The sequence below is a fragment of the Vigna umbellata genome, chromosome 7, assembly GCF_029865625.1.
Source record: "Vigna umbellata cultivar VRB3 chromosome 7, Vumbellata_1.0, whole genome shotgun sequence".
Classification (NCBI taxonomy): domain Eukaryota; kingdom Viridiplantae; phylum Streptophyta; class Magnoliopsida; order Fabales; family Fabaceae; genus Vigna; species Vigna umbellata.
Window position 1 is genome coordinate 25,125,948 of NC_142171.1, and position 12,312 is coordinate 25,138,259.

At 32.5% G+C, this 12,312-nt stretch overlaps 2 protein-coding genes across 2 annotated transcripts; one reads left to right on the forward strand and one right to left on the reverse strand.

Annotated features, from left to right (window-relative positions):
• Positions 1 to 2,089: 2,089 nt before the first annotated feature.
• On the forward strand, positions 2,090 to 5,384 carry LOC124844803 (actin-related protein 2/3 complex subunit 5A-like). Its single transcript, XM_047321811.2, has 4 exons — positions 2,090 to 2,295; positions 2,406 to 2,478; positions 3,248 to 3,348; positions 5,081 to 5,384. Exons 1-4 carry the CDS (start codon positions 2,198 to 2,200, stop codon positions 5,214 to 5,216), a joined length of 408 nt encoding a protein of 135 aa, XP_047177767.1. The 5' UTR covers positions 2,090 to 2,197; the 3' UTR covers positions 5,217 to 5,384.
• A 1,839-nt stretch (positions 5,385 to 7,223) lies between these two features.
• LOC124844802 (homeobox-leucine zipper protein HAT3-like) lies at positions 7,224 to 10,534 on the reverse strand. Its single transcript, XM_047321808.2, has 4 exons — positions 10,078 to 10,534; positions 9,439 to 9,764; positions 8,646 to 8,725; positions 7,224 to 8,021 (listed from the first exon to the last, which is right to left on the reverse strand). The coding sequence occupies exons 1-4, from the start codon at positions 10,238 to 10,240 to the stop codon at positions 7,688 to 7,690; spliced, it is 903 nt and encodes a 300-aa protein (XP_047177764.2). The 5' UTR covers positions 10,241 to 10,534; the 3' UTR covers positions 7,224 to 7,687.
• Between the last annotated feature and the right edge of the window lie 1,778 nt (positions 10,535 to 12,312).

Consider the following 12,312-nt stretch of genomic DNA (forward strand, 5'->3'; position numbering starts at 1 on the left):
GTATGCAATAGGTGTAAACAAAGAAAGTTGTAGTACTGTCTGAATAAATTGTCATTTGAAATGTTTATGTTTGTTACTAACTTAAAAATTTGCAATCTAATATGTTAAGATGAAGGGGTTCCAAGTGTTGGGTACAAACAAAGTCTTACATCAGATAAAGCAAGAGATGGACATAAGTTTATATACACATAAGATACCTCTATTGGTAAGAGGCTTTTTGGAGTGGTACCAAAAGCAAATATGTGAGGGCTTGACCCAAAGCGGATAATATCTTACCAGTGTAGAGATCTATGTGTGTGTTGAACCTCCCTACAAATGGTATCAGAGCCCATGGTTTAGGTTTGGTGACCGGGCTCATACAAGTACGTCCCTCCATAATAAAGTGATGCCTTGACAGGTGGCCAATGGCAGATAGCTAGATGAATCATGAGAGGTGGCTCAGTGTTGTGTGACCATGGATTGTGAAAGAGGGCAAAGAGATGCTCAATGTTGAGCATGGTGCACTCGAGGATAAGAAAAGACTTCCCCTGTAGGGGAGGTGGAGGTAGGAGAACCATATTCCTTTGTTTGAGGGGAGGATTGTTGGGTATAAACAAAGTCCTACATCATATAAAACAAGAGATGAACATGAGTTTATATACACATAAAATACCTTCATTGGTAAGAGGCTTTTTGGAGTGGTACCAAAAGCAAATCCGTAAGAGTTTGGCCCAAAGCAGACAATATCTTACCTGTGGGTAAACTGATTCATTGAATTGAAATGAAAAAAAAAAGAGTTAAAGGATACAAATTAGTAGAAAGAGTCCTCATTGTTGTCTAATTTGTCAAGAATTTGGTTCACATTGAATTTGACTTCATCTTAACATCTGTTCAAGTCGAGGGTCAAATGTGATGAATTTTCTTCCATTTTCTTCCAACACCCTTGGAATCGGTTTCAACCATTATAGAACAGATTCCATTTTCTTCAAGCACAACAACGTTGGTTCTAACTGTGATAGATCCGATTCCAAGTTAGTATAATCTCCATTTGTATGCATCATGCCATTCGAGTTGTATCCATGAACCATAACCCTTACCATGGATTCTTCACCGTGAACGTTAACCATGCATAACACACTTGCCACATTCATTCTGGAACTTACCTAGATTCGAGCAATGTTTGACACAAAACTATCTCCACAACTTCGAGGAAACACCCACAACTTAACTCTCTACCATTGCTCAACTAATAAACTACAACCAATTATTTAATAGTGCATTGAAGAGACTCACCTATGCATGGTCAACAAGGCAATGTTGTATGGTCACCTTTGAAGTCAATAATCTCTCTTATATACTTCAAGAATCTCACGTATGCATGTAAAAAATAACAATGGTGGACATGTGAAAATAAAGTAAGAAAGGATATTTATGTAAAAACATTACATTCACTCTCAAATATCTTCAATGAAGTACATTGACAAGTTAATGTTAATATCGTAATTTTCTTTTTTCCATCACCTCCTAATCTCTATAAAATAATAGAAAATAATTCACAAAATAAAATATAGATTATTAATTTCCCTTCTATAATCATTATTATTATATATATATATATATATATATTATATAAAGATAATATGTGCTAATTAAATTATTAATTATATTTTTATATATCATAATTATTTATGTTAAATTTATTAAAATTGAATAACAATTATATTTTAGTATAACTTAATTATATATATATATATATATATATATATATTATCAATTTTAATTTTTATAAACGTATTAAATAATTCTATATTAATATAAATTTGTATGTATAATTTATGTGATATAAATTTTTAATTCAATCATAAGTTTAAAATCATAATTTAAATAAACTGTGTAAATTTGCTTCATATGTGACATTTGACTTAATTTATCGTGATGTAAATTAATATCTAATAATTATTTATGATTGAATGAAAGTTCAAAATCATTTTACACATGGAAATATATATTTTATTCTCATAATTAATTGATACATCGTTTTTGTTGTTTCCATTAAAATTTCTGTCTCTTCAAATTTGGTTTTTTTTAATTTTTAACAAGCAAGCATTGGTTTCTAGTGAAGAACATAGGACCCACCTGACGAGGTAAGGTAGTTCTTCCACCCTCAGCTTGTCTGGCTTGGTTTGGTGAAAGGAAGAGGAAAAGAAGAAAATAGAAAATGGCAGGTGCAGAAGTGTTCGTGGAAGCAGATAATGCAGAGGCCATTATCACCAGAATTGAACACAAATCCCGCAAGATCGAAACTTTACTCAAACAGTACCAACCCCCCTACTCCTTTTCTTCTCTCATCACTGCATCCATCAATTAATTCTCTCTATTTGTTTGTTTATAATCATCATCATCTGTGGTGTGTGATGCAATTTCAGGTATAAACCTGTGGAAGCTCTTAAAACAGCCCTTGAAGGCACATACGCCATCATTGGGGATGAGCGTTGCAAGGTTTCTCCCTCACCCCTCCTTTTGTTTTTGTGTATTTTTCTTACATTTTTTTTTCGTCTTTTTTGGAAAGAAAATTTGATAATTAACTGTTCTTTTGTGATAGTGTTTGTGTTTGCATTTTATTTGGATCATTGTGGAACTGAAGCAGTGTTTAATTAGTTGGAAAACTACCCTGATACTCATGATTTCTTCCAAATTCACATAAAATTCCTCGCTTAATGTGGCTCCTTTTAGGAACACATAGTGTAATGCCTCTCATGTATAATAAAAGTGTCTTTGTAATTTATTTCAATCAATTAAGGAGAGATACTGTACAAAAGCAAAAGTAAGATCATGTGAATTTCAAAGAAATCATGTGAAGTGTTGGTGTAATTTGTTCTTCTTATTATCACCATCATTCTTAAGCCCTTTTCAGCTACCAACAATGTCTAGTTTCTGTCCCCTGTTGTTACTTTTGGAGATCTCGTGCAATTCAATTGATGTTTTCTAATTTCTTGAAATCATACCATATTTTTCATGTATTTTGGATTTCTTTTTATGTTTTCTTTTTACATTTTAGAGTTTGATACTTAAAAATATTTGTGCATACCTTTGATTTTGATTGCTGAGAAACAAAAACAATGTTTCCCCACCCCGTTTAAATCCAAGTTCAACCTGTAAAGACTATTCCTTTGATTACATTTACAATTGTAATGGAATTTTCTGTAATATGTTGAAACTTGAAATTGTGGCATATTTTAATTTACCTTTTGTCTTTTGTTTTTGCCAGTCAGCACACTGGCTTGTGGTGCACAGAGCTATCATGGCTATAAAAGATGTGGATGGGATGCTTTCTTCATTGGATCCTGAGTACTATGATATCCTAATGAAGTGAGTGAAGTATATCTTTCTTGCATTTTTTTTTCTTTTCAGTTGTAATTTGGCTAGCTTGTCATTTGTTTGGTACAGCATTGCTTGCATGATGTTAAAATTATGAGGTTTATAGTTAATGATTAGAAAAGTTGAGCACTATATAAGAATAAAAACTCATAAACACATTACCTTAAGGTTTTAGGTTGAGAGTAATATCAATATTTTATGTAATTGGACTCAAGTCTCATTAGTGTTACTGTCTTCCCGATAAAAACCTCCTCTTTTAAAGATCCATCACTGCTAGATATAGGAATATGGACTGTAATTAACATAGTGCATATATTTTTTATTTTCAGAAATGGAATGATAATCTTTTGGTAAAGTAAACCTGTGATGTAGATGGTGGGAATAACATTCTAAAGGGGTGTTTTATAGTGTGGGGAAATTAACGGTTATTAATTAGGAACGAAATGGCATAATCTCTTGATCTTCTCTGCTATACAATTCTGCATTCAACCTTATTTCATTCTGGAATTCCTGTAGGCTGTTTCTGTCCTAATTTTTTAGAAGCCTTCTGATTTCTGTATGTGTTATTTAGAGAAAGCAAAGTTCATATAAATTTTGTAGCGAATATTATCAGGGATTTTATTGGGTTTTTTAATATATAATTCGAAGGTAATTATGACAAAATTACAGTCCTAATAGGATGATATATAGATTAGGAAGTTACAGTAATATGCATATCAGACTGCTTTTAGCCATACTAATATGCGGATCATGCAGTTCCTGTAAAGTTTAAAACCTACAACAAAACACAACATTTCCCCAAATATCTTTCTTACAGAAGAAAAAGAATAGCATGTCTATGTCCAGACCACAAAGAAATGCCTCTATCCACTGTTTTTAAAGCCAGACCGAATCTGCCAATTCAACTGATCCAGCTTAGAACTTTAACACCTGTCAGGTTTTTAAAATGTCACCTTGCTCAACTTGTCCTGCCACTTTGCAGCTGATACACTTTGTATGGGTGATTAATTGAGCTTGCACGAGCTTGGGTTATTATAAATACCATTCTTTATCTTTGTAAAAGCACTTTTGAGTGATATGAAATTGTTCATCTGTTGAGAGAACTCCAGAGTGCAAATTCACTTGGTAGTCATGACTATGATTCCAAAAAGGTCTCGTCTAGTCACCTTCCAATCACTGAGCCATCTTCTTCTTCAAGCATCCAAATCCCTTTCCACAACCTCACTTCAACTCACACTGGCCATTCTGTTTATCTCCAACCTTTCTTCATTCCATATTTCAATTAAACCACCAAACACTGCTTCACATTTGAGTCTTAAGTCTTAAGACTCTGGAAGCATTCTTTTCCAGTTCTGCATTTGGATTCACTAAGAACGTATAGTATCGTATCCTATTATTTTCAAAATAAGCATATTCCCTGTTCCCTTTACTGAAACCAGTTTCTAGCTTTTCTTCCTTTCCATTGCCTAATGTCATCTACAACTTGTTTAGCAAAAAGAACTCCACCTAAGATATTCCCTCAACAGAAATTCTTTGAAAACAACACTTTCTTCTGTTCTTTCACATTTTTAAGAAAGCTAAGGCCTTAAACGAGTCTTTCATTTAACAATATTAATGTTAACTGTGGTGGATAACTACTGGTATTTAACAATATGATAGTAACTAGTAGATTGCTAATGATATTCTTGCACCATTTTCTTTCCTAAGAGGTTATCTTCCTTAGGTACTTGTATAGAGGCTTAGCTACCGGAGATCGTCCCACATGCGATCAATGTCTTCGGATTCATGAAAAATTGACAGAGAAAGCAGGACTTGGTTGCATCCTACGTTTTCTGACTGATACTGTACATACAGTTTGATTTCTGAACTACCTTTATATTTGAATTTTTTGTTCTTTTCCTTTGGTGTTTTTGATTTTTCTTGTCTATGCAAGACTACAGCAATCAATGTAGTGAAGTATCAGGGAAATATATTAATGTTGGATTGTTGGATTCAAAGTAATATGAACTTTACCTTTTTAATACTCATTGAAAAATCTGAAACATCAAAGCACTTTTAGAGGAGCTTCTAACTTCATAACTTACCTCCAGCATTGTCACAAAACACATTTTTCCCTGACTATGGAGTTTTGAATTACTTTTGGAGAACTTCAATACATTTTGATTGTAAAACTGTAATAAGGCAGAACAAGGCAAAAGAGTCATTAGCTGAGAGGGCGTTCGGTCCAGAATAACTAACACCTAATTGAAGGATAAGGAATAATATTAGAAGGAGCCATTTGAAGAGAGTGGGGGAGAAAAGTCGTTGGAAATGATCCATTCTATCTCTCTCGAGATCTTCTTTTTGTCATACAATTTTCTCTAATTTTCTTTTCCTTGTTCTGCATATTTTACTGTCAATGTTTGGCAACATGGGGATTTTTCCCGAAATGAGAATGAAGTGCAGTACCATTTAAGTTCTCTTACTGTTTTTTTTCTTGTTGCTGGACTGTACCCCATTACAAAAGAATTCTTAATTGGATTTTGTAAGTTGGCAAATTCATTCTTTTATTTTTCTTATTTTGAAAATTTAATTGCAGCTTACGTGAGATAATATTTACCTGACTTTTACGTAACAGTATATCACTTGAAATAATAACATGAACGAAATTAATTCAGGAGAAATAAAGAGTATAAAAAGACTATATTAATTACACCTACACATCCATCTCATCTTTTTTTTAGCTTATTTCCTAGATATTTCAGCTATCCATGGGACAATTTTTGTTTTACTTTCAAAAGGTGTAATCCCCAAATTATCCATGTATCTAATTAATATATTACAGCCATAATCAACCACATACCCTATTTTGCTGATTTACTACGTATAATCTTTTTTTTTTAAATAATCAAACTTATTGGCGTAAACTTGGTTATCAACAAAGTTACACAGATAAAAAGTGATTATAATTTATTCTAATTGTAATGTATTATCAAAATAATCTAACATGTCTAGAACACACTAAAGAGAGCTGTTAGTGCTTTTAATGCCTAAAGAATTGTGTAACCTCAGCAGAAAAAGTAAAGAAGAAAATGAACTAACATTACACTGAACATCAACACATGGTAACTGCTAAATAGGCTTTATATTACTATATGTCAGGTAATAATATCTTTAGCAGGAAAAAAGAGCTTAAAGTGGAACAAATAAATAGTTGAAGGGTTGTTAGGGGATCAAATTCACACGGCACCAGCCACACAGACAAATTCTTTGTAAACAAATCTGATAATAAAACCAAAAACCAAAGTCAAATCCAAAAGGGAAACACTCTTAAAAACAGCATTGGCCAAAGTTACAGCTTGAAAGTTGTAGCCATGGCTCTGATATGGCCCATGAGGCTACCTTTAATCATGCTTGTTAGTTACTTCCCTTTGGAAAAACTTTACTTTGACACACACACACACATGATGATGATACAAGCTCTGTCACCACTCACTAGTGCGTAAACATACATTTTTTTTACCTTTGGTGTTTACTGTTCAGTTCTTGAAAAAGGGTATTGGAAATCCACATCTTAAGGAGAATGAAGTGTGCAGAAAGAGCCAAAGTTGAGTCCCACAATCTGACTCACCCAACCCCATGTCCCAAGCATATTAGACCAAAAAAGATGGGAATCAGAGCAAAAGATGCAGAAAATCATTTCTAAATGAGACCACACTCACTCTCCCTTCATGGGAATCCCTTTGATTCTGTCACCCTCCCATATCTTGCACAAAATCCCACCTCTCATCTCACCATGTGGCATCACAAACCCAATGAAAAGGAATAAATAAAATAAGATAAAACACATTATTCTAACTCACTTTTCAATCTTTCCAAGCCTAACATATGAAAACACTAACTGCTTTAACATATCCAAACTTTACACATCCTAAAGTTCACTAAAGCATGTTCTATTCAGGCTCAAAATAAAATAAGTCTAGACAAAAAGAGCTCATAACCAAAACCATGATAATTCCATTTGCTTCCCTTTTTCCTCTTTACAATTCCCACCTTTTTTTTACATTCTGGAAATTAGTTTTTGGAATGTATTTTCAAAATTGTATTTATACAATACAAAAACTAATTTCTAGAACAGTATTGTGCATTCTAGAAATTAATTTTTGGAATATAAATAAGAAAGGAAAGTGCAACAAAAAAATAAGGGAGCAAATAGAATTTCCCAACCTCAATACCTAGCAAGTAACCAACATCTAACATCTATTTTGTTGATTCATTTCTGTCCACCACCTAAAAATGTCTTAGCATCAATCCTGATCTTTACCCTACCACCACAGCCAGGAGTCATAAATTATGGTGGGGGACGGTGCTGAATTGACATCGCCGCCCAAGGGTTGACAGGCACCGGCCGCCGGATGGTAGGGCCTAATGGGTTGTGATTGCTTGGAGGCGGCACAGAAGGCATGGCGGCCGATGAGGAGGATGCAGATGAGACAGCAACACGCTCACAGGAAGGGCACATTGTAAGAGTGGTTGGAGGGTTCATGTGCGTGTAGAGCTGTGGGGAAAACTTCAATGCTCTTAGCTCTTGTACTTCCTTCTGTAGCCTCCTATTGTCCTCCGTTAGATTCTCATAGCACCTCTTTAAGTATTCACAATCCACTTCAGTCTGCTTCAGCTTGGTCCTATTGAACCAAAAGCATTCACATCACTTTCTTTTTTTCATTACACAATGCAAGACAAAGTAACACGTGACACGACACACAACAACAAAGCCACATCAATTTTCGTTAGTTTATATCACTTTATTAGTTTATCATTGTAAAGTTGGAAATTTGTGTATTTCCATTAACTAATGAAAAAATGAATGAACTCAAGTAAACACCAAAGGTTCCAAAATTTAACTTCAAAATCCATCATCACCAAATTATTACATGTTTGTCAGTGCTGTGGCCCCAGCATACACATGTAAGTTATTTACACATGCCGTGTTTTATTTCAAAAAATTAAAATCTAAACCATCCAGAACTTTATATACTTTGATGTCTCACAAAAGTTGTGTTATTGATCACATTCAAATTGGTCAAATCTCATCATGAAAGTTGGAGTTGTCTTGAAGTTACTGTTAAAGAAGAATGGCATTGATGGGGAACAACAAATCCTTCTAAATACATAACAACACAGTGGGGCATACATATTACAAAAACTTGTCTGAAGAAAGACAATGAACAATGTCACAACACAATATTCATCATTCAAGTAATCATATACAAAAGTGTCAAGAATGTCCCTTGGATGAATATCCTCACCTTGCTCTTCTGTTTTGAAACCACACTTCAACCTGTCTAGGATTCAGATTCAACTGCTTTGCCAAAGCTTGCTTTTGTTTCTATAAATAACAAAAATAATTTTGAGACTAAATGCCAGCATTGAATCATACTTCCAACACAAATGAATAATTCAGAATAAACCTCATCCTATCCTGAAATTATAAACAAAGTTTGATTTAGCAACTGATTTTTACAATTTCAATCACTTTCCTCAATAATTTTACGGTTACTTTGTGAAAAGAAGAAAGTCAGAATGATTTATCACAAAAGTTAGACATTGGAGTCAATTTAAACGAGATTAAGTAAGTTATTCAACCACAATTTCAGCCACAATGATCGCACTATAACCACAATTTCTGCCAAAAGGTTCTCGGTTATGCACAATTTCTGCCAAAAGATTCTCAGTTTTGTGTCACCATGACCACAATTTCGGATGAAAGATGTATGGTTTCATCTTGACTGATTAAGACCACAATTTTGGCTGGAATGTAATGCTTTTGGTGTTATGTCACCGCCACCATATTTTCAGCTTCGAGGTGTTCAGTTCTACCACACTTTCAGCCAAAATGACTAACAGAAAATATTCAATCAGAAATCTATTTGGACAAAAACCTCTTTTGTAGCACATTGCATAAACTTCAATTCTAAATCAAACTAACACCGAAATCACTTGGAAACAGTATCTAAGTTTTGTGGTTACGAGTTTGATTATTCCAAAATAGGCATTATCATTGCAATAGAAATTACAACACTTTTATTATGTTTGACTCACAGGATTCAGAGTGTTGTGTTCCTTGAATGTTTCTTCAAGCACCAAGGCCTGTTCTTTCAACAACCTGAGCTTCTTCCTCGATGTATCGGCATCACCGCCGCATCCTCCGCCGTCATCATCTTCACTTCCGCCTAGAGAACATGACCCCCTCTCATTCTCCTCTCTTTCGCTCCTCTTCCCGCTGATGCTCGAAACTGCACTGTTTGGCGAAGACACACCGTTCTCCTCGTAGCATGGTGCCACCGATGGTGGTGGTGGCAAGTTCACGTCTATTCCAAAGAAGAAAGGTGGTGGCTCAGAGCTTCGATTGGTCACATGAGACGCACCTTAGCAACGATAAAAGGAGTAGTTTAACAAAGAATTTTCAGACGTTATAAAAAATGGAAAAAAGAAAATACCTTGTTCCTGTTTGCATGATTTTCTACTAAAATATCAACAACAAAAAAATCAAAGATGAGTGTTCTTCACAGCATGAAAATTATGAGAAATGGGTTTCTTATTTCAGCCAAAAAAAATGTGTATGAAAGAAGAAAAAGGAAAGTTTTTTTGTTTTCAAAAATAAACATTTGGAAGAAACTAGAAGCCAGAATGAAGGAATGAATTGAAAAAAAATGAAGAGATTGTGATTAGAAACTTTACCATGGAAATGGAACAAACTATTGAAAGAAGAAGCCCTTTGGTTTGGAACAGGATGAGGAGGTTTGTGCATGATGAAAGGGTGTTGTTCATTCATGTTATTATCATCATTTTCTCCCCATCTCAAACTCAACCCCAATCCCAAACCATCATCTTTTTCAGCCATTGTTGGTCAAAGTGAAGACTTTTCTTTGATTTTGGACTGTGTAGAAGAGATTAGCAAATGGGTAGACTTTAGTGACAGTGAGGGAAGCTTTTTGAAGAACAGGAAAAGAACAGAACACAGAAGTGTGTGTATATATCTATAGATATATAGATATATATAGAGAGAGATAAATACTACTGAAGAGGGTGTGAAAGAGAAAGCTGAGAAAGAGTAAATAGGCACAATAGAGTTAATGATGAGATGTGTCAGAGAGCCAAATTGGTTCAATCATCATATGACATGGCTTGTACTGGGTACTACAAAGCAACATTGTCCTATGATGAATTTCAAAGCTTAAATACATATACCATTAAAATGTGGTTGCTTTTTAACCATGGTTGTGTTGTGCTGTGAAAAAGATGAGAATGATGCATTCAAGTCTTGTTTTTGGAGTTCCGAAATTCATTTATTGCACAGGATTGAAGGATAATGAGGAGAGAAGTAACTTACCTGATTTAGGATTTTTATATTTTTAAGTTGACCAACCTTAAATTTTATGGTTTTAGTTACAATGCACCTTAAGATATTTTATGCACCTTTATTTAAGCATGCATTACTACCTGCAACCAGTTAAAGATATTTTCTTTTCTTTTTAATTCAAAAATTAAATAGGATAAAAAATTTATAATGAATTTAAAACATTTGGCTTGTGTTATTTAGTTTTATCGATTAGTATTAATAAAATGTATTATTTTTAACCTATTTATCTTAATTTTAATTTTAATATTTATATTTAAAGAGTTTAATAAACATGTATGATCAATACAAACAAGTTGTACTCGCATGCACATATTTTAAAATAAGTATATTTAAAAGAAAAATTAATTAATTATTGTTTGAATATAGGAGATACATCAATTATTGTTTGGATCGAGAATCACAAAATAGAATTATTTTAGTTTAATAAAATAACAGTCTTACTACAAAAATAAAATAAAATATTCTAAAAACTATATTTTTTTACATAAAAGTACAAAATGTAGTATAAAATAATATTATAGCAGTTTCAAAAATTTGTATCCTTACTTAAAAAGTATTTGCAAGAAAACTATATAATTTTTTATACAAACATACTTTTCATTTAATAATAGTGTATAAAAAATAGTATATGGTCAATATATACTTATTCATATTAATATATATATATATATATATATATATATATATATATATATATTATTTAAAAGAGTAGAATTGAAATCTAATACTAAAATAAGAAAATGGTAGAAGTAATATTAGTTATTATTGATGTGATTTTTTATTTAAAGCAACATTTAATTTGATAAATATAGGTAGTTTTATTATTAATCTTCTAACTCTTTTTAAAAAATGATATTTTCTATAAAATCAGTAAAGTGATAATTTTAATTTATTCTAACATCAAAATTATACATGTTCAGTGCAACAATAATATTACAAAATTTCAAAATTTATTTTGATAAGTTATTTATATTAAGAATCCTAAATTGTATTATTATTTTACCAATGTATTTATTTATTTATTTATGATAGTCATGTGGTTTTGCTTGTGTTTTCTGTTGAGTTGAAAAGGAAAAGATGCTTTTTTTCATGGTTGACTGATGAATTTGTAGAGTAGAAGAGGGAGAAAAAGATGTGATTTCACTTTGGAATCATGATCTCATCATAGAGATGATGATAGATAACTAGATGTATGTTTTTGTGTCATCATTAAATGGGTCCCACTGTTGCTAAATATAAAACATAAAAGTGACATTAATTATTATAAAACTTCTCTAAGATCCATCATATTTTCTAAGGGAGACACTCAAAGACAGAAATGTGTCATAAGTGGCAGTCTAATGAACTCCTATCATGCAAAATATTAATTTTAAGCAAATTCAGAATTACTTCTAAAATCATAGATGAAAATAAGAATAACTATAAGTAAATAGTTTTAAAACAAGATTAAAATTATAAGTGAACCTACAATGAGTTGTAGTAACAAATCATTATATATTAGGTTTAGTAATAACTATATCTGTTTACTATTTATTATGAAAATATTATCATAT

Excerpts from the sequence above, each read along its gene's own strand:
- LOC124844803 (XM_047321811.2), top strand. The coding sequence starts at position 2,198 with ATGGCAGGTGCAGAAGTGTTCGTGGAAGCAGATAATGCAGAGGCCATT. Across the intron at positions 2,479-3,247 it reads TTGGGGATGAGCGTTGCAAG|TCAGCACACTGGCTTGTGGT; the intron begins GTTTCTCCCTCA and ends TGTTTTTGCCAG. Across the intron at positions 3,349-5,080 it reads TACTATGATATCCTAATGAA|GTACTTGTATAGAGGCTTAG; the intron begins GTGAGTGAAGTA and ends TATCTTCCTTAG.
- LOC124844802 (XM_047321808.2), bottom strand. The coding sequence starts at position 10,240 with ATGGCTGAAAAAGATGATGGTTTGGGATTGGGGTTGAGTTTGAGATGG. Across the intron at positions 9,765-10,077 it reads TAGTTTGTTCCATTTCCATG|GTGCGTCTCATGTGACCAAT; the intron begins GTAAAGTTTCTA and ends ATCGTTGCTAAG. Across the intron at positions 8,726-9,438 it reads AACACAACACTCTGAATCCT|AAACAAAAGCAAGCTTTGGC; the intron begins GTGAGTCAAACA and ends TGTTATTTATAG.